The sequence below is a fragment of the Pteronotus mesoamericanus genome, unplaced genomic scaffold (genome assembly GCF_021234165.1).
Source record: "Pteronotus mesoamericanus isolate MK-2021 breed Mesoamerican mustached bat unplaced genomic scaffold, CSHL_Meso_final contig_263, whole genome shotgun sequence".
In the NCBI taxonomy this organism is placed as follows: Eukaryota; Metazoa; Chordata; class Mammalia; order Chiroptera; family Mormoopidae; genus Pteronotus; species Pteronotus mesoamericanus.
The window spans coordinates 11,672,314-11,697,401 of record NW_026555112.1 but is presented as its reverse complement, the minus strand read 5'-3'; the positions used below and the strand labels follow the sequence as shown (position 1 = coordinate 11,697,401).

At 36.5% G+C, this 25,088-nt stretch overlaps 1 protein-coding gene across 1 annotated transcript in view; it reads left to right on the top strand.

The window, feature by feature from the left end:
• The window catches only part of CFAP54 (cilia and flagella associated protein 54), a 245,943-nt gene that overhangs the window by 71,387 nt on the left and 149,468 nt on the right, over positions 1–25,088 (top strand). The window contains exons 21-26 of the mRNA XM_054574504.1: positions 1,655–1,747; positions 1,992–2,177; positions 9,412–9,548; positions 12,521–12,668; positions 14,493–14,648; positions 18,904–19,026. Of these exons, the coding sequence (XP_054430479.1) occupies positions 1,655–1,747; positions 1,992–2,177; positions 9,412–9,548; positions 12,521–12,668; positions 14,493–14,648; positions 18,904–19,026 (843 nt within the window). The remainder of the gene's footprint in view (positions 1–1,654; positions 1,748–1,991; positions 2,178–9,411; positions 9,549–12,520; positions 12,669–14,492; positions 14,649–18,903; positions 19,027–25,088) is intronic.

The window sequence follows — 25,088 nt, the reverse complement described above, 5'->3', positions numbered from 1 at the left end:
TCAGTGATGATCTGTTTATGGTGTCATTATTCTTATGTAGATTCTAATCGCATGTTGCTTCTTATAATTACACAGACTAAGATGTTTTCATCTATGGAACAAAATATAAAGACTACTTATAAACATGCTTTTAGAGTGAATTTTAGTCTTTACATTTTGGTTGATAAATAGAGTTTAATGGTATAAGTCATAAACATAATCTTCCTGTCTCCTCCCTTTCTCCCCTCTCCCATGGAAAAGGGTACTCTTTTTTTGCATGGGAGGTGAAGAAAAAGTTAGTTTCTGATTTTTTTGTGAGATTCATTTGATTTCTTTTTCCTGTTCTCCAGCTTCCAAGTTTCTTCAATGTTCTCTCTGTCCTTAGAGTTCTCCTGCCTTTTTATAGTGCTCCTTAATCACTTGAGGAATTTTTTCGGAAGCACAAAGTTTTGGCCACCTACACCAGAAATTCTTATTCACTGAGGCTATGCAGACTTGGGTATATGTAATTTTTTTTAAATGGTTGATTAGTACAAAGCGTATCTTTAAAAGTGGTTCTACTGCATAGTCAGAGTTGAGAACTACTTGTACAGACAAGACACGATTAGAATTTTTTTGTTAACCTAGAAGAAGAGATAGCAGGCTAAGCCATAAGAGTCCTTTGCTTCTTAGAGACAATTATATTCCCCTTTTCATCCAGCTTCCCTTGTAATTCAGGAGTGGGAATGTTGTGAAGTGGCATTTATGGGGAAAAGGGACTGCCACAATGACGACAATTCCTCTATCTCTAACCCCTGGACAGTATGGCTACTAATAATGCTGTCCCCTAGGTGTCAGCTGGATCTCTTTCCTTACGGTGAGATTAGTTCACTACCGTGAAGAATTGCCATTATTTTGACAGCTTGGCAAAAGACCATTGTCTAAGCATTTAATCAAGTTTAAGTTTGGTTGTTTTAGTAGAATACACGTTTTACTTTTGGTTTCTGCCTATATTTAAGAATTATCAAAAGGATGTCATGTTTCAGAAAATATGTAAAGTAGAGAAAAATTCTACCCATATTCTTACCTTTTTATTACCCCAAATCTACCACATTTTCTTTCAGGCTTTTTCATATGTGTTTTAATATTTTAACTTAAATACTACTATTTAGTATCGTGCTTCCTTTTCCATTTACTTTTTTTGTCATCTATTATTAAGTAAAATATGAAAACCATTTCAGCATTGGATCTTTTTTCTCATCAAGATTAAGTCATCTTGGGAGTCACACTCTGCCACTATCTGACTGTGGGTGTTATTAAACATCTTTGCATCTCCATTTCCTGTAAAGCAAAATGACAATAGTAATCCTATCTTATAGGAATGTTGTAAATATTAGAAAGTATATGTAAATTTCCTAACAGATCTCAGCACATAGAACTTCTCAGTTAGTGGTAGTTAAAAATAATTAGTAATGAATAATTTTTAGTCTTGTTAGTCCCAGGATAACTAACCCATAGTTGCCTTCTTTAAAAAAGATTAAACCTAAGTACTTTTGTAAACTTAGATATCTTGTTTTAAAACTTGCGTAGTTACATTTTTATTTAGAAAAATATTTCTTTGCCACATCGTGATAAAGGGAATTGAATGCCTTGGTAAACAGACTACGGATGCTGGGCTTGTCTCTCTCCTTGGCAGGTGTCGTGGTACTGCATTTTGGGTTGCAAAGCAGAAGGGAGCTATGGAAAAGTAAGACTAAACAATAATCATCTCCCAAACTCAGGAGAGGCGGTATGTCAAATTAAAAAAAACCCTCTAAATGCCAGGAAATCTTACCCCCCCCAAAAAAACCTCATTTACCGACAATTTTTTTTCCCATATGAAATCATTCTTTCAGTAAATTTCTCTCATTTCAAATTGAGTATGAGTAAAATCCAACAGTAAATGAAAATTTTTTTAAATATACTTAATTATATATCTAAAGTCACATTACTTTAACTTTCATACATAACTTGAAATATGTTTTTGTTAATAGATACCAGCTGATGGTAAAAGCATTTTTGAAGTGAAAGGTTTAGAAACCAATGAAAAATACGTCTTTGCAATTGCTGCTTATTCTTCTAATGGGAAGCTTATCGGTGATGCTATTGGGGAGACAACTAAACCAATTCTGGTTTATCCGCCTCTTTCTGCTGTTACTGCTCGGATGTTCCTGACACAGGTAGAAGAGATTTCTGCTGATTTTTCTCTTTAATTGTTTTTCCATTGAGCAGTTACTAAGTAATTTCTGATGAAAAAAAAAAGTCACAGGAGATATCCTAAAGCTCCTGTAATACATGTTTTCCATTATTGCAGTTTAGTCTCATAAAATAGGGATCATTCCTTCTCTTATTAGTGAGTTTGCTTTTTACAATAACATTTTTTTCTGGATTATAAATGTAACACAATTTTAGAAATTTCGTAAAATACTGAAATGCACAAAGAAAAAAAAAAAGAATATTCTGTCTTATCCTATCATCCAGGGAAGCAGTTCTTAACCTGGGGCACTTTTGGCCCCCAGGGGACATTTGGGTTGTCACAATCTAGAGTGTAGCGGCCAGGGATGCTCATAAGCACCCTGCAATGCAAAGGACAGCCCTCTCAACAAAGAATTGTCCAGCCCAAGATGTCAGTAGTGCCAATGCTGAGAGATCCAGAGATATCCTATCATTTGTGTGTGTTTCTGTGTATACACGCATACATACACATATGTATATAAATTTATATATATGTAATTTTAATCATAGTGTACACATTACTTTATATTCTGATATTTCACTTAATATATAACTGACACTTTTCCATTCCATTGAATTATTCTTTTAAAACATAATTTTTAACAACTGCATGGTATTATCTATCTTAGAGATAGATCATGAGTTTTTTAGTAATCCTTCATTGTTGGACAAATTTAGGTGCTTTCCAGTCCTTTGCTATTATAAGCAAAGCTGTGATGCACATTTTTTATATAAATCTTTGATCGTATTCGTGATTACTTTCTTAGGATGAATTTATAGAAGTAAAACCTCTGGGTTAATAAGGACAGACAGACCTGAGTTTAAATTCAAGTTCCTTACACTAGCCATGTGATACTGGGCAAATAAAACTTCATCTGTGAAGTTGGAATAATAATAGTAGCTGCCTCTCAGAGCTATTATGAGTTTTAAGAGGAATTATTCATGTCAAATGTTTAACCATAGCACTTGTCACACAATGGGCACTTAATAAATATTATTATTGTTTTTAGTGGTGGACATACTCATCAATTGACATTATTGCTGAAATGATTTCCTGACTTTAAAATTGCCACCAGTGAATAAGGACACTAGGAAGAGTGACTCATTGACCTAAGTCTCAAGCATCAAATTTTAAGCCTATTATTGACTGTAGAGCTGATGGCTATTCTATATTTTAATATGTTTCTATTGTGCTATTTTTCCTCTTAATGGTGATTAGCATTATAAGCTAAGATTTTAGTGGCTTTTATATTATCATATTTTTCAAAGAAAATTAAATTAAGAGAATTGCTAGGATTTGTCTAGCCTTGGCTTAGCACGCCATATTGGCCCATGGTTTTCTGATGTTTTGATTTCTCTGGAATCTACTATATTCCCTAATTTGTAGTGATAGAGTTATTTCAGAATGAGGAACAATATTTCATCAAGGCCTAATTTTTCTCCAGGGAGTGGTTTGACTCTTGGGTTTCATTTGGCAGAACTTTCATTGAAAGTTAATAAAACTAAGTCCCAGCTATACTGCTGGGATAATGAGAAGTGTCATAAAGTAATGACCTGTATGTCTTTATTGATACTATATTTACAGTACTGCAGTTCATTTATGACAGTTTATGAGCATTCTGTGTCATAGTGTTAAATGGCCAAAGCAAAAATTTTCTCACACAGCAAATCTCCTTAATTCATAAAAGCTTAAGCTTTTAGGTTCTAGCAAGTAAATATACTTTTCTCTTGGAATTGCAATCTATCTTTATGAGAGTGGATAGTTTTTAGTTTCAGGATAATTCTGTTCTTTAAAAAAATATTATTAATATTCTTATAGTAAGATACAGAGATATTTCACTAAACATTTATTGTTAACTGGCTTGGGATTTTAGGTTGTATTTTGCTCAACATTATTCTTTAGATATTAATAAATTCAGGTGAATCTTTACTGGGTTTTACTCTTAATGTAGTATTAGCCAATCTGAAAAATTTTTTGAGAAAACTTTATGAATGATATCTTTTCTGTGGATATTTTTCAGTCCCCCCCTTTATATACTAATTTTTTCTTCTTCCTTTTAAGTTGGAAATGGCTAGATAATATGATACAAAATGCAGAAAATTAGAAACCTGTGAGCTAAATTTAGGCAAATTGCTTGGTCTCCATTTCCCTATCTGTAAAATGGATATATGACAAAATACCATATTACTGCTGGATTATTGAACTATTTAATCAAATAGTGAGTGGGCACAATGGCTGGTTGAGAAAAAGAAATGGGGACTATCATTTATTAAAAAACTATTTGTGACAGGCATTTAAAAATTCATCATTTCCTTTATTACAATAACTCTGTGAGGGGTGCTGTCACTTTCATCTTATAGCTGAGGGGACTGAGATTAATTTAATTCTTCCTCTGCCAGTTCCAGTTAATTCCAGAAAAGATGTCTCAGGGAGGCTGAGTAATTTACCCAAGGTCACTTGGGTTGCAGATGGTAAGCCTGACACTTGAACCAGCTCATGTGTTTCTATTGCTCAGTCCCGGTTCCCAGAAGTCACATGTTCGACATCTAACATGTGCCCCATTCTTCTTGAGCCTACATCTCGCCCATCTTTTCCCTGCCTGGGTTTGGAGTTGTTCAGCAGGTCTTGATGATCAGCGTTGGCAGTAGAATTTGGTGATAGGGCATGAGTGCTTTGTCAGTAGTCACAATGGTGGCAGGAGAAAGGGAAATAAAGTTCATACATTTTTTTTCCCACTTCATAAATGAATTCATTGAAATTATTTGATTAATAGATGTTTACCTTTTGCCTATGACCATTCAAATAATAAAAGAAAAAGCTACCAGGTGAAAAAGATAGTCATCCCCATTTTTAAAGCTCTTTAAGAAGTTTCAACTCTTCTTTTTCATCTCATCCTCTAACTAAATATTACTATTCTCTCTACTCATCCATTTATTAATGAATTATTTATTCAATGTCTGTTTTGTGCCAGGTTCTATGCTAGATGTCATCTCTTCTTCTTTTGAACTTTTTTTAAAACCAATCTCGTTACCACAACAATAACCCTTGTTTAGATAATTTTGACTTACGGCTCCAGTTAAGACTTTACAAGTATGTGAACCAGCCTGGCTTGGGGCGTGCACCCTGGGAAGGCTATGAGTGCAAGCAGCTCTAGGTCTCACACCTTTGGTTCTCTCTATATACCTGCTTTCTTTTTCTTCTACAAAGACTGAGTCTCTTTACCTCTCTATCTTTGGAGGAAAAAATGGCAGCTCCTGAATTTTTATATATCCCTCAATTTCATCTATAGACAGAGACCAGGTAGCTGGCTCTTAATCTTGATTCCAAATTCCTGGGAAAGAGACTGTGCTAGACATGCCTGATGTAATAAAGTCTGACCTCACTTTTGATGTTTGCCCACTGACTTGGCTTTAAACCTCACCCCTCTTTTTTCCCTTGGACACACATTTTGGCAGCCGGACAGGAAGGTCTATGGGCTTACCTTGTCTTTGTGTATTGAAACCTCCCAGCTGGCAGGAACTTTCCTAATTCCTACTCCCCAGCCATTCATCAAGGCCCAACCCATTCCTTCTGCTTTGTCCAAGCCAGTCCAGACTGGTTTGTGCCTGCCAAACTCTCCCTAGAAGTCTCTTGTGTGAGTAAAACATTTTCTCTCAAGTTGTTTAAGTGTGTCCAGGTCATGAGCCTTGACATCGGAACCAGGCTTAGGGTGCGGGTCCACCTTGCTTTGAAGGGAGGGCTGTAAAACATTCAGATTAGGTCAGGCATTCACCTGGGGCCAGTCAACCATTTTGCAGTACAGTATAACCTGCAGGTGTCCTCTTCAGTGGGTAGAGGGAAATTGTTAGGAAGAGATGCATTCAACACATCATTTAATACACTTAACATATTATGAGTAACTGTTTACTCTGCACGGGCATTGCTCCAGGCCAGTGATTTAAAACTTGAGTGCACATCAGAGGGATCTGGAGTGCTAGTTAAACAGATTGCTGGGTGCTGCCACCAGAGTGACTCCCTAGTCTGGGGTAGGACCTGAAAATTTTGCAGTTCTAACAAGTTCCTAGGAGATGCTGATGCTGATGGTCACAGGACCATACTTTGAGAACCACTGTTCTAAGAAAAGTGAACAAAATGCCATGGTGGGAGATAGCTAATAAACAATGAACATAGTAAATAAGTAAATTATCTAGTATGTTGGAAGATAAGTTGTATGGAAATAAAGAGTATGGTAAGAGGAATTGGAAATCTAAAGTGGGGGGTGGAAGGTTCATTGCAGTATGAAACAGAGTGATCAGGGAAGGTCCCGTCTAGAGGATGAGATTTGAGCAGAGACTTGAAAGTGGTGAGGGGAAGGCTCTTGGGGGAAGAGCATTCTGTGGAAAGAGCCAGAGCAAAAGCCCTAAGATTTCCAGAAGTGCACCTGGTATGTTTTATATATATGAAGGAGGCTAGTATGTCTAGAGCTGAGGGACCCATGGAGAATAAAGCATTGATCAGAGAAGTGAAGCTGAGTGGGCGGGTGGGGGAGCAGATTGTGAAAAGACTTTTAGGCTATTGTCAGAACTTTGGCTTTTACTGAGTGAAAGGAAGTGTTTTGAGTAGTGGCATGATAGAATGTGATATAGTTTTGAAGGCTCACCCTGACTGCTGTGTTGGAGGCAGACCATAAAGGGGAAAGGGAGGAAGCAGGGAGGCCTCTCTGCTGCTACAATCCTGAGAGATGAAGGTGGTGTGGCCAGAGTGATAGTACTTGACGTGGTAAGAAGTGGTCAGATTCTGGATATGTTTTAAGGGAGGAGTTAACAAGAATTCCTGATGGAACTAATATAAAGAGAAAAATAAATGACTCTAAGATATTTAGCTGGCAAACTAGAAGGATAGGGTTGACATCTACTGAGTTGGAGAAGACTGTGGAAGGTATAGACTGGCGCAGGGGAAGATCCAAAATTCAGTTTTTGGCATGTTGAGGTAAGATATTACATATTATTGGATATTTATTACATATAAGCTTTATTGGCTATTCAGAGAGAGTTGTTGAGTAGTTAGATGTTTGAATCTAGAGTTTGGGAGAAACAGAGTTCTGGGCAGGAGAGGGACTTGATAGTCATGTGACAAAACCATGGAGCTGAATGATATCACCAAGGAAGGAAGTGATATCATTTACTTACTTCCTACACCTACATCTACATCTTACTTCCATGTAGAAGAAGAGAGGTCCAAGGACCAAACCCTGGAGCATGCCAATAAAAAGAGATTGGGGGAAAGAGAAAGAGCTTGCAAAGGTAACTGAGAAGGAATGTGGCCTTTGCAATGAAAAGAAAACCAGGAGCGTGGTTCTGGAAGCCAGGTGAAGGTTGTGTATTGAAGTCTCTACCATACTTAATTATTGTGTTAGTCTTTAGTGCTTCTTTCTCATTTTAACCTCGTCCCCTCTAAAATCTATTTTGCACGTCACTACCAGTTAACCATCTTTGAACACATGCCTTGGCAATCCTCTGTCAACCCACAAAAAGTCATGATTTTATGAACTGTAATTTTATCAAGGTATTGTTTCTTGCTTCACAATGTTAACTAATTGGACAAATAATGTTATTTTTCAAAAGACTGTAGATTTCCTTTAAAAGGAAAGAACATTCAGTTACAGTTTCATCAACCCCATTCTACATTGTCTGTTATTATTTCCCATGGAAATCTTAGAATTAGATGGTGTTTTAGTGACCACTTGGTCCAATTCTTTATTTGATCAATGCAGTCCAGAAAAGTGACCCAGTTTCCACTCCAAGTCTTGGCTCCACTGTTCTTGGTGAGTGTCAGGCTCTGTACAGATTATTTAACTTCTCAGTGTCCCAGTGTTCTCATCTGAAAAACAAGGGTGGTAAAAGAACTTACTTAATAGAGCTGTAATGAGGGGTCAATACAATAATGCACGTAACATGCTTAGTTTTGTACTTGACATCTTTACATACGTCTACCAGACCTTCAGGACTTTCTTAAGTCATGTCCCACTTTACCTGTCCAACTATATTGCCTGCTTTTCTCCAAATACTGACCTGCCTTTCCAGTCTCTCCTCGCTGCACTGGGGTGATGTTTACTACTGAATCTTATTCAGATTCTGTCTAAACTATGCCCCTCTGAATCTCAAACCCTGCCTCATCCTTGAAGTCTTTATTTCTTCCTTTCTAAGCCTCCACAATTATTATGTTATCCTTTGTAGTTTTTCTGTGATTTCATGTGTTTTATATCAGTAACTTGATTACAGTTTCATGGAATATGAGATCATTGTAAGCTTTAAGAATCTATTTTTACAGTGCTTAGCACACAGTCGAAACTTCATAAAAGTTTATTGGCTGGTTGATTTTGAGTGCTGACCTGGCAGATTTAAAAAGTTCTGGCTCTGTAAATTATTCTCCTGAGTGGAATATAATATACCAAAATGTCATCTACATTCTTAATTCAATGAATGTGTTTACTCTTTATGTTTTACCTGCTTCCATTAAGGATTCAAAGCAGCATGTAACTTGTATCCATATAAAAATAGAATAATTTTTAGAAATATCTTTAAAGAAATGTATCCTACCAAAAGAAATAGATTTGTTGATTCTACTGAGCTTCTAGGTTTTACCAGTAAAATCAGTTATTTTGCCTAATGTTGAATGTGTTGAACTTAAAATATATCATGGCTTCTTGGAAGCATCTCCGTTTTATTCTTCACTCTTTTCAGCTGTGAACCCTTTGTTGCACAAAAGCTCCAGAAATGTCAGTCAGAATCAGAAAAGAATGAAGTATATTTCATATTTTGGGTTTGGGAAATCTGATTGTTTCTCTTGGAACAGATTGTTCATTATAACGGTGTCTGTAATAAATGGAGTGCACTGCCGAGATAGATGGAAATGAAATTAATTTGGCTCAGATGTGATCTTTGTTTTGCTTATGAGAATTTGAAACATCCTTACAGAGTTTCAAATTTCCATGCAATTTAGAAATAAAAGAGATTTCAAAATGTGTCTGCCTCCCTTGCCAGTGGCTGTGATTACCTTCCTGTAGCACTGTACAACAGAGCAGCAAATGTGAATGACTATGTGAAGTTAGTGTGTGATAGGACCTATCAGAATTCTTGTTTAAAATGTATGTTTCACGAATAAAAATATTGCATAAGATAATGTTCTTTCTGTTGTAGGTTGCCTATCAGATTGGTGACTATGAGTTGGCTAAGAAAGTTTTCTCACCAGTCTGGGATTATTTTGTCTCTTCACCACCTCACAATGAACAATCTGTTATTTGTTTAAGCAATATAATGACTATTACACAGAGAAGGTAATAAGAAATATTCATTTGAAATATTAATTTCCTTTTTGAAATTAAATGTTGGGTGTGAAACCTAGAATTAATTTATTTTCAATTTCGCGTTAAGATAGTCCATATAAAACTGTTCCCCATCAGTTTTTAATAAACATGTACATTTCAAGGTCTTGATTCCTTGTTAGAAACTTCTTTGCTAGAATCAGAAAAAAATGCTACATGTATAAGGATGCGTTATGAATATAAGTTAATGAAAGTTATAAAAAATAATACCAAACACTAGCCAAGGTAATGTCAGTTATGCTATAAAACACAAATATCATTGGGAATTTTTGTAAGAGGAAGGGTCAGGTTCAGGTTAAGGTTAAGGTCTGATGAGTAGGTTGACTATTAGGATAAAAAGGTTTTCCTTGGCTTGAGGAGGCTTCCAGCATGAGACCATCAGTAACTTCAGACAGGCCAGTAGAAACCATATATAAAACCACAGGCCATCCGTTGCTTTACTGCCAATTTTTCCCCTCAAAAAAACAAAGTTTAGGAACAGCATAAGAAATGAGCATTGGTATGATTTCAGGCTGTCCTACCCACATCAAAAACAACAACAATCTCCTTCACCTACTTGTTAATGTCTGAAATGCCTTTAATAAGAAGATGAAACTGTCACTCCTCAATCAGAGATAGTGAGCTAGAAGTGCAAATTCTGGTTGAGTAAAGGCATTGATAGTGCTTATTCACATTTAGGTATAATTACATTTAATTAAAAAATGTGGACTTAGCATTCACTATGTACAAGGATGCTAGATGCTATGGAAGATAGATCTGAGACGCCTTTTGGAAGAGGACTAGACAGCACTGGGAATATCTAATGAAACTTGTGAGGTTAAGAGAGAGTGAGGAGTGAAAATTGACTGGGATTTCCAGGGTTATCTGACTGGGAAGCCTATTACCTTTACTAAGGGAACATGACAGGTGGCACATGTTTTTGGAGGAAGATAATGACTTTGATTGAACATATTTTGAGTGTAGTTTTCTAGCAGGACACCTTTGTAGATGAGATATCCAGCAGGTAGTTAGACATTTAGTGCTGACATCTTAGGAGTGAGGTCAAGGCTGGAGAGACAGATGTGGAAATTGTCCATTGAGGTCATCATTGAAATTTTGACAATGAGTGATATCTTCCAGGGAATGACTTATTTAGCAGAAAAGATAGAAGGCTGGAATTTGAACCCTGGGTATCTTTACATTTAAGAGAGAGAAGCAGAGATGGGCCCACAGCAGTCCATTGCAAAGGAGCAGTCCAGGAGATTAAAGTATGGGAAAGTGTACTGCCAAGGGCAGCAATAGTGTCACTGTGGAGGGACTGGCCAGCAGCACTACATGCCAGTGCAAGGTCAGGTGGGGCAGCTGTCTCTTAGAACACTACAGAGAGATCGGGCAGGATGTAAACTAAGAAGAAGCTTTTAGAGTTGGCAATTTAGGTAGCTATTGGTTAGTTCAAGAGAGTCATTTTTGTGCTGTGCAGGGACAGAAACCTTTTGCAATTGGCTAAGGAATAATTGGAGATGAAGAACTTAATAAGCAGACTACGGACGTGAGGTTTGGTGGTAGAGAGAAGAGGAAAGTGGAAAGAAGCTTGAGGGGGAGGGTATGCTTAAGGAAAGACTTTGGAGGGTGAAGGGAAGAAAGCCAGGAGAGAGGGCGAGGTTGGGAGTACAAGAAGGTGCAGGCGATGGAGACACTGTGGTAGAGCCAGGAGGATAGAAGAGCTCATGGAGTGGAGAACAAGAGGTTGAGAATATTTGTTGTGGGGAATGTGAGTGAGACGACATCAGGGATTAATGGAAGTGTTGCTGAGAAGCACTAATGACTCAGTTGCTCTCACATAACATGAATTGTAGTAGAGCTCAGATCCTAAGCGTCTGATCTAAGGGCCACTTTTGATTCATCCTTGTATCCCAGGTCCTAGAATAGTGTCTTTTACACAGCAGATATTCAGAAAATGATAGTTTGAATGAAAAAAAGAATGAATGAGAATAACTTAGTAAATAGCTGATTGAGCGTTGTGGCAGGGATAGAAACAATGGGCAGGGACACCTATGTGAGGTCAGACAAATTAATTATTGCATAAAATAAGGGGTATTGAATCTAAAGTGCCAGAGAGGTTACTATTGAAATGGCTTCCAGAGTCTGAGCTGGGTAGGGAAGGAAATGGAGCCAGAGGAGGCAATAGCCTGGACTTACCACACAAGCCAAGGTTCTGATGGTCAGCACGAGGACAAAGAGAGTGGGAGATCTAAAATTCTCCTGGCAAAGATAATTTTAGAGTTTAACATGGTGATGTAACAGGTAATCTTCAAGTGTGAATGACTGATGTTAGACTCTTGTTTTATAAGAATAGGGTATATGGAGAGTAGATAGACCTGAAGCTTAGAAGGGAGGGTTTGTCACCGAGTAAGGCTAAGGGTAAGATAGGGAATATTGGAAACAAAGGAGGAAGATTGTACAGTTCCCAGTTTTGCCATTGGTTGGCACCATTGACTGCAACTTAGAAAAGATAATTAGAAACGATTTCAAAGTTTCTCCCGCCTTCTCTCTCTCTCCATGGCTGATTCTACTATTAATGACCCTCATTTTTGAAAAGTTCATTACTTATTGGGCCTATTTTTCTAACTTCTGAATATCTATGGCGATTGCATTATACTGATAGAAAAGAACTTTATATATTAGAACCAGAAAGCTTTTATAATAGTTATTTTTATGTATCTATGCATAATATGTCAGCAGCTTAATTTTCTTAGTTGTGAACTTGTTAAGGATGGTCTTTGTTTTTAACTTAACCACTGTGTGAGAGTAGCTGTTCCACAATTTTCTACTGCTAATTTGGGATTACTGTGTAGATACTAAGAACAAGTCAATCTCAAAAGGCAAGTTCACGTGCTAAATCATTTTATTTTTAAACCTGTAATGTGATTTACTTCTCTTTGCAGATTACATTTAGATATTTTGGCAGAGACTTCTTCAATCCTCTTGTACCTTTTTCTTAGAAATATTTTTGTAACAAGTGACATTAAAATTAAAGAAGAAAATCTTTTCTGCGATAATATCAAAGGCAATGAGATTTTTCCTTCTCAACTAGTAAGTGAATTAAAATGACTAAAAATGTGCCAATTTTCCTTTGTTTGTTTCTTGATGTTTGAAATTAATTTTCTTGGGGGGAATGCAAATCCTGGCTGTGAATGGACTGAGGGCCATTGTATGTTTGTGCTGACTTATTTGATATTCCATGTAGAAATCACAGCCCTGAGTGTATTTTTTTTTAGTTTATTTTTTTCTTGTACGAAAGTAGTATAAATTTCAAATATTAAAAAATGTATAATATATAAAGTGAAACCATTGTGATCCTGTTGCCCTTAAGAATAATACATTTTTGTTTTATGTGATTTCTCCAATTAAAAAATATGCATAGACAAATCTGTTGGTTATTTTTATTTAATTTTTGCATTTTTATTTTTTAAAATATTTAATTTTAGAGAGTGGACGAGAGGGAGTGAAACATCAATGTGTGGTTGCCTCTTGTGCGCCCCCCTATTGGGGGCCTGGCCTGCAACCCAGGCCTGTGCCCTGACTGGTAACTGAACTGGTGACCCTTTGATTTGCAGGCTGGTGCTCAATCCACTGAGCCACACCAGCCAGGGCTATTTTTATTATTTTTACAAAAATTACATCATGATATATTTGCTGTTCTGCATCTTGACTTTTTAACATTTTTAATAATGCATGTTGGACATATTTTCATGATGGTGCATATCAATTACCAAATTATTTTTAATTACAATATTGCATTCCTGTACAGAGGCAGGAATTTAACTTATCTCCTATTGATAGATCCTCAGGGTGCTTACAAACATTGTTCTGTATACATCTACAACCTTATAATGCTCTTGCTTTTAATAACAACCCTACATTTTTTTCATTTTAGATTGAGGTTACTCTTCTATCTTTTTCCTTTTTTACTCATTTTAGATATATGGAGACTTTTGCCATTTTTTGGTTATTTTTTTCGCAGTTGCTTTTTCCTCCCCATCCATTTATTTGTTAACCAATAAATTGTTATATGAGCTGTACTAGTTTCTGTGAATATGAAAGTGGAAAATACATGACTCTTTGCCCAAGACAAGTCCACAGTCTCATAGAACGCAAGCACTCACAGCCACCAGCCCGTTCCTAGTCCGTTGCATTCAGTGCCTTCTTTCAGCATCTAGTCTGAAAATCAAGGCAATCCTGAAGTAATTCAATGACTTCCAGAATGCTAGACTACCATTCGAGTAATAATTTGCTGTATGGAAATTTCTGGTTGCCACTTGTAACAGTTTTCTTTGTATGTGATCTTGTGTGTATATACATAGAAAAATAATGAAATCTTCCTCAGAAAAGGTAAAGGAGGAGTAAGATAAGATTCTTATTCTTTTAAAGTATCTGTCTTTACATCTTACTATCATTTATATTTAAGTAGGAGAATTCTAACAGACGATTAGTTTGCTGTAGTGAAAATTATTTTCTCACAAATCCAGAAGGGAAATGGGACTCAGACATACAAGTGGGAACAATATTACAAAGACATTATATTTTAATTATTATTTCTTGTAATCTATATTTTTGCAACAACTCTATTTTTTCCTAACATTAACATATAGCCAAGATTTTATCTTACCAGTTTCTGTTTCTAGTGGTATATTATTTTACAAAAAATTCTGAAGTTTAATTCTAAAATTATGTTATCCTTGTTGTAGCATTATTTAAGAGTTAGTGTTGTTCCTGAATTTAGATTTTTCTTCATACCAACATTAATATTGTTGCTAGGCCATGGGGGTTCACATTTCCTACCCTTTGTTTTTCTTAGAGACACATTAGTTAAGCACCTGATGTTCAATTTGCGTAACAATGCCTGTTTCTTTACAGATTGCTAGGCTAATTGAATGTGAGAGAGTGCTAGTAGCATTGGAACTTAGCAACTACCTAAATGATTCCAGTTATGCCCTTCAAGCTGTGACTCAATGTTATGGTCTTCTTGCCCCTATAATCTACCACAATATTGTTTTGGTACCTGTCGTACAGGTAAGAGTATTCCTTCTGCTTCTCCCCCCAGATAAGGGTATTTTTACAAGGGCAACTCATCAATGCATTTTGGAGAAGAAAATACAATGTACCTCTTATAAAGTACAAAAAGCAGTATTAAATTTCTTGAGTTAACTGAAAAACATTTTAGTAATTTAAGTCATATGTCGGGGCAGACATAAAGACTTAAAACTTGTTTCTCTGAAAATATTCAGTCCCATTGTAGTCCATATTGGCATCTGCTTTTCTAGGTTTTTAAGTTTGATTTCAATATTTATGCTCTTATAGTATTAGAAGCAGCAGTATGTATTAAAAACATATTGCTCAAGCTTTCATCTGAGGGGAAAAAAATTGCTGAATGACCCAAGAGAACATGCTTGATGTTTCAGTGATGGAGAAGTTGAGGATACTTTGACTGAAGGGATTATGTTAGTTGTCTGTGCTTCCTGACAAACCGCTATCAACTTAGTGACTTAAAACAATGCCCATTGGCTATGTCACAGTATCTTGTGGGTCAGGAAGACGGATATGAGTTAGCTGGCCCGCTCAGGGTCACATCAGGCTGAAATCAGTGCTGCAGTCTCATCTGAGGCTCAGAGTTCTTCCAAGCTCACTGGTTGTTGAGAAAATTGATTTTCTTGTGATTGTGTGATAGGAGGTTTTTGGCTCCTAAAGGCTGACTACAGTTTCCTGCCAAACGTGGCACTTTGCATCTTCAAGGCCAGCAGGAAAGTCTCCTCTGATGTGTCTGAGGAGTCTTATGTAACGTAACTTTGTCATGAGCATGACTGTGCCATCACACTCACAGGTCTTACCTACACTCAAGGGAGGGGTTATCCAGGGCTTCTATATCAGGGGGAGGGGTCTCGAGGGTTATCTTAGAGCTCTGCCTACTGCAGGGAAGTAATGAGAGAAGGAAGATTTTACTGCTAATGGTACAGGCAGTTACCATCATCTCCATCGTTTCTGTCATCATCTGCATTAACTCAGATTTTCAAAGCCAAGATGATGTGAGCGAACTTATGCAAAATAATAAACATTTAAAATTCACTATTGAGGAGGCTAACTAGAGAGCTTAAATAACTTAACAAATATTCACCTTTGACTGGTTCTACTGGAGTACAGACATGTCTTCTTCTCCCAAATTGCCCACGTCTAGTAGCGCAGCCGTTGAAGAGATATGTCTTCAACGTCCAAAATCTAGACTGACAGATGGCATCCCCCATGTCACCTGTCAATGGATGGCAGCCGTATTTTCAAGTGTAAAATATTCTTCCTCATGAATCCAAAGGTGTATACCTGGCATTGCCCTTTTTGTTTGAGAGATGAGAGATGCCAGATGTCAGACCTTCTTTGGAGGGGGTGTCTCAGCATGTTCCATATATGTTATTTTATTAATGTTTCAGGCCCCTGAATCTTCATAGGGTTTATTTCTACCCTCTGGAGGGCATGCATGCATCATACCAAGGTCTTTAGGGTACTTGCCATTTCTTCCTCATGAGGCCTGACTAACATAATGTTATTGATGGAGTGGTTTAATGTTTTGTTTTGAGAAATGTCCAGAAAGTTCAGATCCTTTCATAAAATATTATGTCAGAGGGTGGGAGACTTACCATTGCCCTGGGGCAAGACTCTAAATGTATATGCTTCTCCGCTCAGTGTGAATGTGAGGATCTTCTGGTACTTCTTTCCCAGAGGGTGGAAAAGGAAACATTAACCACATCAATGCATGCCTTGGAATGTGCTCTAGCAGAGATACCACATTAGGAACGGCAGCTGTGATTGGCGCTCAGCTGGCTGAGTCAGGATAGTCCGCTGTCATCCTTTAGGATCCCACTGGTTCAGGATGCCTTTAGCTACAGCTCAGGAGGGGTTATAGGAGTGATAAAAAGCCTTAGGAGTGCAGTATCTAATTAAATTGTATTATTTAGAATAGGAAAAGATGAGTGGAATTGAGAAGAGATTCCAGAAATAGGCCTCAGTATATAGGAGAATGAAATGTATGACAGAAATTGGCATTTGAATTTAGTGGAAAAAAATGGATATTTTCAGTAAATTGTAGTGGAATACCTAGATATTCATTTGAAAGAGAGTTTGAACTTATTTGTGCCATATACAAAAGTTGAGATCTTAAATATAAAGCAAAGCAAAAAAAATTGACGAAAAAAATCTCAAGAGATTAGGTACCTATGCAATCCAGGGTTAGGGGAAGCATTTCTAACCAAGACAGAACTCTTAGAAACTACAAGAGGGAGAAAACCATATTTGACAGTGTGTACAGAAATCTGTGTGTGAAAAAAGGGACCCTAATAGAGATAGTAGAAAATTTATGGATTTGGAAAAAAATATATCTAGCACTGATGTAGGATAAGTTATATATAAGAAAAAGTCTTACAAATGGGCAATAATGCTATAGAAAAACGGGCACAGAATATGAATAGGTAGTTTATAGGACAAACAAATCCAAGTGGCTGAAAGAGACATGAAAAGCTACTCAAACTCTGAACACTCATTTATACACGTGGACCTTAAGTGACCAAAGTAATGTCACAGACAGCATTGGAAAGACCTGTAATGCCTGTTGCTGGTGAGGATGTGGGGCAAGGCATCCTCGTTCATAAATGGGGGAAATGTGAATTGTTATAGGCACTGGATTTTGGTAAAGCAACCTTAATTTTAATTAAATTAAGTCTAATTTTAATTAAAATTAAAAACATATACCTGACAGCAATCCCTCTACTAATAATATATCCCACAGACTAGAATTTTAGCCAAATTAAAAATACTAAATAATACTAAAATAATAAATAAAAATATTAAATAATAAATTAAAAATTAAAAACAAAGATACCTGACAGCAATCCCTCTATTAGTAACTTATCTCATAGAATAAAGTCACCAGTTAGTAGGATGCCACTCCTGGTTTCACCCCTTGGTTCCCAGATCCATGTGTTCTACCAGCTGAGGACACAGTACCACGTAATAGTCATTGACTTAGAATGTGCACTGTGCCCTGGAGGGTGGTGCCTCCTCCTCACAGGGCATCATCTCAAAGCCGGCACCTGAGTTGCCTGTCCTATTGGAAACTGAGCATGCATAAGAGCGTTTATTGTGGCATTCTTGGTGGCGATGGAGAAAAGTGTAGTAACAAGAGGGAGGCCAGACTGTAAAACCTCAACCCCAAAACTGAACACCACGGGGAATCTGGAAATGGCTAATTAATTCTGGTTGATCCACATCAAATAGCATTATGCAGCCATTAGAAGTAATGAATTGGAGCTATAGACTTGGAGGGATTTTTTCATAAGACGTGGTTGAAGGAGAAATGCGCAGTCCAGGAAAGTGTGTATAAATCCCATTTGCAACCTAGCATTAACCCTCCTATGTACATTTAAGTATTTACACATACACGTAAAATTACTGGAGCCAGGAGGAAACTTCAAAACTTAATGTTGTTACATGATTTCATGATTTGGGGATATGGTGTTGTAGGGTAGGAGAGGGTGATAGTGGAAGGGAGGAATTTAAGAAGCATTAAAAAAACTTGCAAGTTTTTTAATGGTAGCTTGAAGCAATTAATGTACCCTCAAAGGACCAACATCCATATATTAATTTGTCCCTGGGAATAATCTGAATGAAGAATAGATCAATGCAATCTCAGCGCTACTTTTTTGATGCTGTTACTTAGAATTGCGCAACAGAATAGAAAGCTAAACTTAATTGTTTAGCTCTTGATCACATTCAGGGTCATATAATATGAAGCAAGGAGAATAGAAATAAACGCAATTATTAATTAATTTCCTGGGATATGAATGTTTGGTTTTAAATTTGAAGGAAACTGTTATTTCAAATACCTGGTGTCAGTTTATATTTCATATGGTACATCCTTCTCTACAGGGTTTTTCAAGGTTCTCCTAAGCCTGGATGTGATCTTAGTGTTTCTTGTATACATGTAACATCCTTTCTACATCTATTATGGTACTTGACAAAATATGCTTTGTTTTATAGTTATTCATTTACTTATTTTATTCTCCCCACAGGTTTTCAAGTTATTTGGATGAGAGACTCATTGAAAATTGAACATGTCAATTTTATTTCAGAGAGTACTCCTTTATATGATAAGCAATTTATCAATAGTTATCAATAGTTAACAATGAAATTTGATGGCTTAAAACTTACATGATTTGTCTAGAAAAGTTTATAGTGTGTAAGGGAAGTATTTTTCAACAAAACCATTTTGTTTCAATTTTTTCAGATCTTGATAAAGTGTATAGTAGTTTTGCAAGGACTACCAAACTTCATCCACTCAAAGAAACATGTTGTGAGTTTTGAAAGCATACAGCACATGATAGCTTGTTGTATCTTCTACATAACAAAGGTATTTATCTCATTCTTTGTGTTGTGTTGCAAAACTTAGGAACAGTAATAATTTAGGAAACCAAGCTACTTTTACAGGGATTACTTTAAAAAACAGCACCCAGAAAGCATTTTAGATCAAAAGTAGCCAAGGTAGGTCTGTTGTAAGGCATGGCAGGTGTATCTTGAGGAAGAGTGGTGGTGGGGGGCGTGGAATGGAAAGAAGACATTTTATAGGACCTCATCCATTCTGGAAATGAGAAAGAACCAAGAGACCAAGGCAGAGAGGTAGGCTTGTTTATCCTCATTGTTTGACTCAAAGACCAGGTGTTCCTTCAAAAGTTTGGTTGACTGAATCCGGTGAATCTCCTCAAAGAAGGGCTGCATCTGCCTGCCTGTTTTATGTGGCCCTCACAAGCCCTCTATGATGGGCCAGGGATCTGGAAGAATACTGCATAGGCGGGCTGATTTGATGCATCACTTTCGCTGGAACTGAAGTTTGCTTCTGTGGAGGTCTGGCAACAGGGAGGCTTCTAACCTCTACCTTAGCAAAGGGTCATGATTATCATGATTTGCTGGCTGCTATGGTTTGGCTTCAAGAGCAGAAAATCTTATTCTTCCATTACTCACTGGTTTACCACTGCTGGAGAGCCCTCTATGGCCCGGTCTGTGTAGAGCCTTAGGGGACATAAGCCATTAGCAAGAAGAGAAAAATAACTCACTTTAGGGCACTCGGAATCCCAAGGGGCAAGAGCAAACCAGACACTAAAATAATTGTGTATTTATTCTTACCATGTTGGAAAAGACCAGAGATTACTTAAAACAAACAAAAAAAGAGAGAGAGAAAGAGAAAACTTTCAAGGTGATACCATTAGATGATCAAAATGAAAACATCTGTAACTGAACAAACTAATTTGATTTTTGATTAAAAAATTAAAGTTGATGATTATGATTCTGGTATTTCTTGAGTCAAATCTGGAAGCTCAAGAAATACCTGACAATGTAGAACAGAATTGTCTAGAGAAAAATTCAGAAGGCAGGTCCAGAAGTCATAACATGAAATGGTAGGAGTTTTGTAGATAGAAAAGAAACAAATGTAGAAACATAGGCTCCCTGCATCCCAGGCAGGATAAATGTAACAATGTATGTACAGACGTATGTTGGAGAAATGTCTGAAGTCTGAGGATAAGGGCAAATCTTAAGTTTTGAGACCCAAAGATTAGGTTATTTGCAATGGAAAGAGAGTTAATTAGCTTCAAACTTTTTTTTTTAAATCAGCAGCACTAGCATTTGAAATATTGGCACAACAATTGTAGAATCCTGAGGGTCCAAGAATTAATAACCAGGAAAGATATCATTCATTTGTGAGGGCAAAGTAAACATTTTCAGAAGTACATGCATTTAAAAAGTGTTCTGCCTACGTACTTATCTGGGGAAAACACTTGAGGAAATACTCTATCAAATGACAAGTGGTTCAGAACAGAAATCCCAAGATAGGGAAAGACAAAAAGGAGAGGAATAATGGGAGCAATGAATCTTGCAATATATGTGTTATTAACATTAAATAGATAATAATTATGTAGTAGGACTTTGTGATATAAATGCTAAGTAGGGATTCTTGAAATAGAAGTATCATCCTTGAAAGGAAAACATATTAGTTACCTAGAACTAAAACTTCTATTTGGGGCTGAGGGAGGGGTGAGCAGTTAGAGAATCTTGGTGCATGGTTGTATGCCTTTCAAAAAAAAAATATAAACTGCATATAGTATAAAATAATTTTCTATGGATGGAATAAATATATTTAAAAATGACTCAGAGCCATGAACAGAACTTTAAAACACAGTAGGACTTATAAACTGATAGGAAAGAAAAATGAACAGAGGAATGAGAGCAAAGAAAAATACTTAATTCAGCAGAAATAAGAAGAAAACAGAGATAGTATATAAGATGGAAGGCATAAAATCAAATATATTAATTACTTCACTAAGTGTGAATGAACTTAGAAGACAGAGATTGGCAGATGGGCTAAAAAGTCAGTATTACATGTATATTATTTCAAGAAACACTCATAAAACAGAGTGACAAACACTAATTGAAAAGGAAATGAGTAGATAAAAGTACTGGGAAGACGGAAACAAAAATAAAAGAGGAATGGCAATTTTCATATCTGAAAAAGCAGAATTAAGGATCCAAACCATTAATCAGAACCAAGAGAGGCAGAATATAGTCCTCTTCAGATCTGTTCTGTCTGATCACCTTCTCTGCTCCTAGATGGCACATGGTTATTTTCTAATCTTATTGTCAAGTACTGAAGATCAATTACACATTAAGATAGAACTTGATATTATTTTACAGTAACAAATTAAAGGGTAAAAAAAGAAGGTTATGCGAAAATGCTACAATGGCATTTGATAACAATAGGCAACTTTTCCTAATAAAATTTCTAAATAAATTAGGAATGGAAGGAAGCTATTGAACATAGTAGTCACTTCTTATCTGTGGGGGAGACAGTCCAAGATCCCTAGTGGATGCCTGAAACCATGGATAGTACTGAACCCCATATATGTACTGTTCTTTCCTATACATACACACAATAAAGTTTAATTTATAAATTAGTCACAGTAAGAAAATAACAATATCTAATTAAAAATGGAATAATTATAACAATATACTGTAACAAAAGTTATGTAAATGTGGCGTCTGTCTTTCTCAAAGTATCTAATTGTAGTGTACCCACCCCTCTTGTGCTTATGTGAGATGATACAATGCCTACGTGATGAGACAAAGTGAGGTGAATGATGCAGGCATTGTGATGTAGTCTGAGGCTCCTATTGACCTTCTGACAATGTCAGAAGGAAGATCATCTGCTTGGCATGATCCTGGGTCATCGAGCCATGATGATGTCAATGGTTGAATGTCAGGAGCCGATGATGTCTATGGTTGGGGAAACTTAATATTTTCTAACTGAGATTGACCACACTAACTGAAACCATGGAAAGCAAAGCCAAAGATAAGGGGGATTAATGTAATGATAAAGACATTTACCAAAGTTTTACAATAAACATCATACTAAATGGAAGATTTTTGAAGTCATCTCTTTAAAAATTAAGATTTAAAAATTAAAACAGGAGATGCTGACTCTTAATAGTGTGATTCATTATTTGTAAAGTTTCTGTCTCATGCAACAGATAAGAATATGAAATTAATTTTATGGTATTTTTCTAATATAATTTATCTGTAATTATAGAGGTCTCAAAAAACCAATGAGAATCTAGTCAGAAATTACTAGAATTAAAAAGATAATTTATAAAGTGATTATATGTAAAAGACTTACGAATGGTAAGGTTATTTTTAATACTAGCAGTAGCCAGTTAGAAATGGAGAGAGAAAAATATACCACATATAATACATAATATTTTAAATTTAACAAAATGTTAAAGATCCCAGATAAAAGAATTGTGAATTCTTATTGAAGGACACAAAATAAGATCTGAACATATAGTAGGCCACACCAAGTTCCTGAATAGGAAGACTTACTGTCATAGAGATATAAATCTTTCCTAAAATAATATTTAAATGTAATGCAGTCCAAGTAAGAGCTCCAATTGGGTTTCTCTGAAACTGATTAAAATTAATTTAAAAATCTTCAATAGATATTAAAATTTACCATAAGGCCACTTCAATAAAAAATAGTATTAATAGAGTAATGAGTGAATAGTTCAATGGAAGAGAATAGAGAGTCCAAGTTTACAGAAGAACTTAACATATAACAAAAGTGGTATTAAGATTCATTGAGGAGAGGGAGGGAAGGTGGGAGGGGGCAAGGGAAAGAGGTGGGGGGAAGGCAGAGACAAATGTATTTAAAAAGTAAATTAATTAAAAAAAAAGATTCATTGAGGAAATGAAAATTTATTATAGTAATTTATTTATTAAAAGGTGCTGGTATAAGTGATAATTCATCTGAAAATAGACAAAGCCAGAGTCCTAACCTCACACCATAAAGAAAATAAAATCCCAGTGGATTCAAGAATGTGTGGCCTTGAAGTCAGGAGAGACCTTTCTCAACAGGGCACAAAATTCGAAAGATACATAGCAACAAAAAAAAATGGATAAATAGATTAAATAAGGGGAAACATTGAAAGGTTTCAAATCCCAAAACGATACAATGAGATTTGCATTTTAGAAAAATTATTCTGGTTGTGTAACACCTAATAATTACAGGGGGATAAGAGCTGAGACAGGGAATGACTTAGATGGTAAGAGATGATAAACTAGTGCGGAAAAGTGGGAGAGAGAATGGAAAAGATTCAAGAGTTATTAATGAGAGAGAATTGAGAACCTGGAAACCTATTGATTGTTGGGAGATAAAGGAGGGAGAAGGGAGAGTTCACAACCAGCCAGGTATCTTCCTTGGGCAGTGGGGTGAATACAATGCTATGTGTTGATGTGGAGCAATTTTGTGTGGGAAAGAGAGAAAAAAATCATGAATTTTGAATATATTGAATTTTGAGGGCTATAGGATATCCAAGTGGGTGGCTATTTTATAATTATATGATTGGGCCTATAGGCTTGGAGTTCAGAAAAGGACAAATATGTATAAAGACAAAGGAGTCATTAGAATACGGGCTCAATTGGAGCAAAAGAAATAGATGAAATGGGGGACAGTGTGCAGCATGAGAAGGGAAGATCATCTAAGAATCTCAAGGAGCACTTAGTCCAAGGAGCCAGTCCTGCTTTCATCAGGCAAGAGAAGGAATTGGAGAGTCAATTGGTCCAAAGCTATTCTGTCATTCTTAAGTCCTCCCCAGCCTTGAGAATCTTCCTGCTGTTATTAGCTCTGTCATTGTCCCATGGTGTAGTCATTGAGAAGGCAAGGTCCCACACAACCCAAAGCACCCCCTTCTGTTTCTGCTGCTCAGTCACACATTAATTAGTGTTATGCTAGGTTAAGTGTACTTTCCAAGGTTACTTTTCTTCAGAATACTCATATATTCATCTGCTTGGCCTTTTCTCCCCAAACCCTTCCATCAATGAGTATTTCCAGGAGAGGGGTCACACTCTCTTTCTAGGATACTGAACAGCAACTCATTTTTTTTATTTATTAACTTATTTATAATTTTTTTGTTTTTTTAAATTTTTAATTGTTTTTCAAGTACAGTTGTCTCCATTTCCCCCCCACCACTCTCTCCTACTTCACCCCCCCTCACCTTCCACCCTCAATTCTACCTCCCTTTGGATTTGTCCATGTGCTTTATACGTGTTCCTTGACAACTCTTCCTCTTCTTTCCCCAATTAAACCCCTCCAGCCTCCCCTCTGGTTACTGTAAATTTATTCTTTATTTCAATGTCTCTGGTTATATTTTGCCTGCTTATTTGTTTTGTCGATTAGGTTCCACTTATAGGTGAGATAATATGGTGTTTGTCTTTCACCACCTCTCCAGTTCCATCCAAACTGTAGCAAAGGGTAGGAATTCCTTCTTTTTTTTCTGCTGTGCAGTGCTCCATTGTGTAAATGTACCACAGTTTTTTGATCCACTCATTTACTGCTGTGCACTTAGGTTGCTTCCAGCACTTGATTATTGTAAATTGTGCTGCTATGAACATTGGGGTGCATAGGCTCTTCTGAATGGGTGTTTCAGGATTTTTAAGGTATATTCCCAGCAGTGGAATTGCCGGGTGAAAAGGCAGTTACATTTTTATTTTATTATTATTTTTATTGTATTTTTTTCCTTTACCATTTAGTAGTGGACCCCTTATAGCCCTCCCTCCCCAATAATCGCCACACTGTTGTCCATGTCCATGAGTTCTTTTTCCTTTTTGCTCAATTCCTCCACCTCCTACACTCCCCCTTATCTGTCATACTGCTCTCTATCTGTGGACCTGTCCCTCTTTTCCTTGTTCAGTTTGTTCATTAGATTCCACATATGAGTGAAATCATATAGTATTTATTTTTCTCTGACTGGCTTATTTCTCTTAGCATAAAAAGTAAAAAAAGAAGAAAGTTTTACCCTTTGCAACAGTATGGATGGACCTGTAGCTACTCACTTTAGATTTAAATACCTAACAGCGGCTATTATAGTGTTT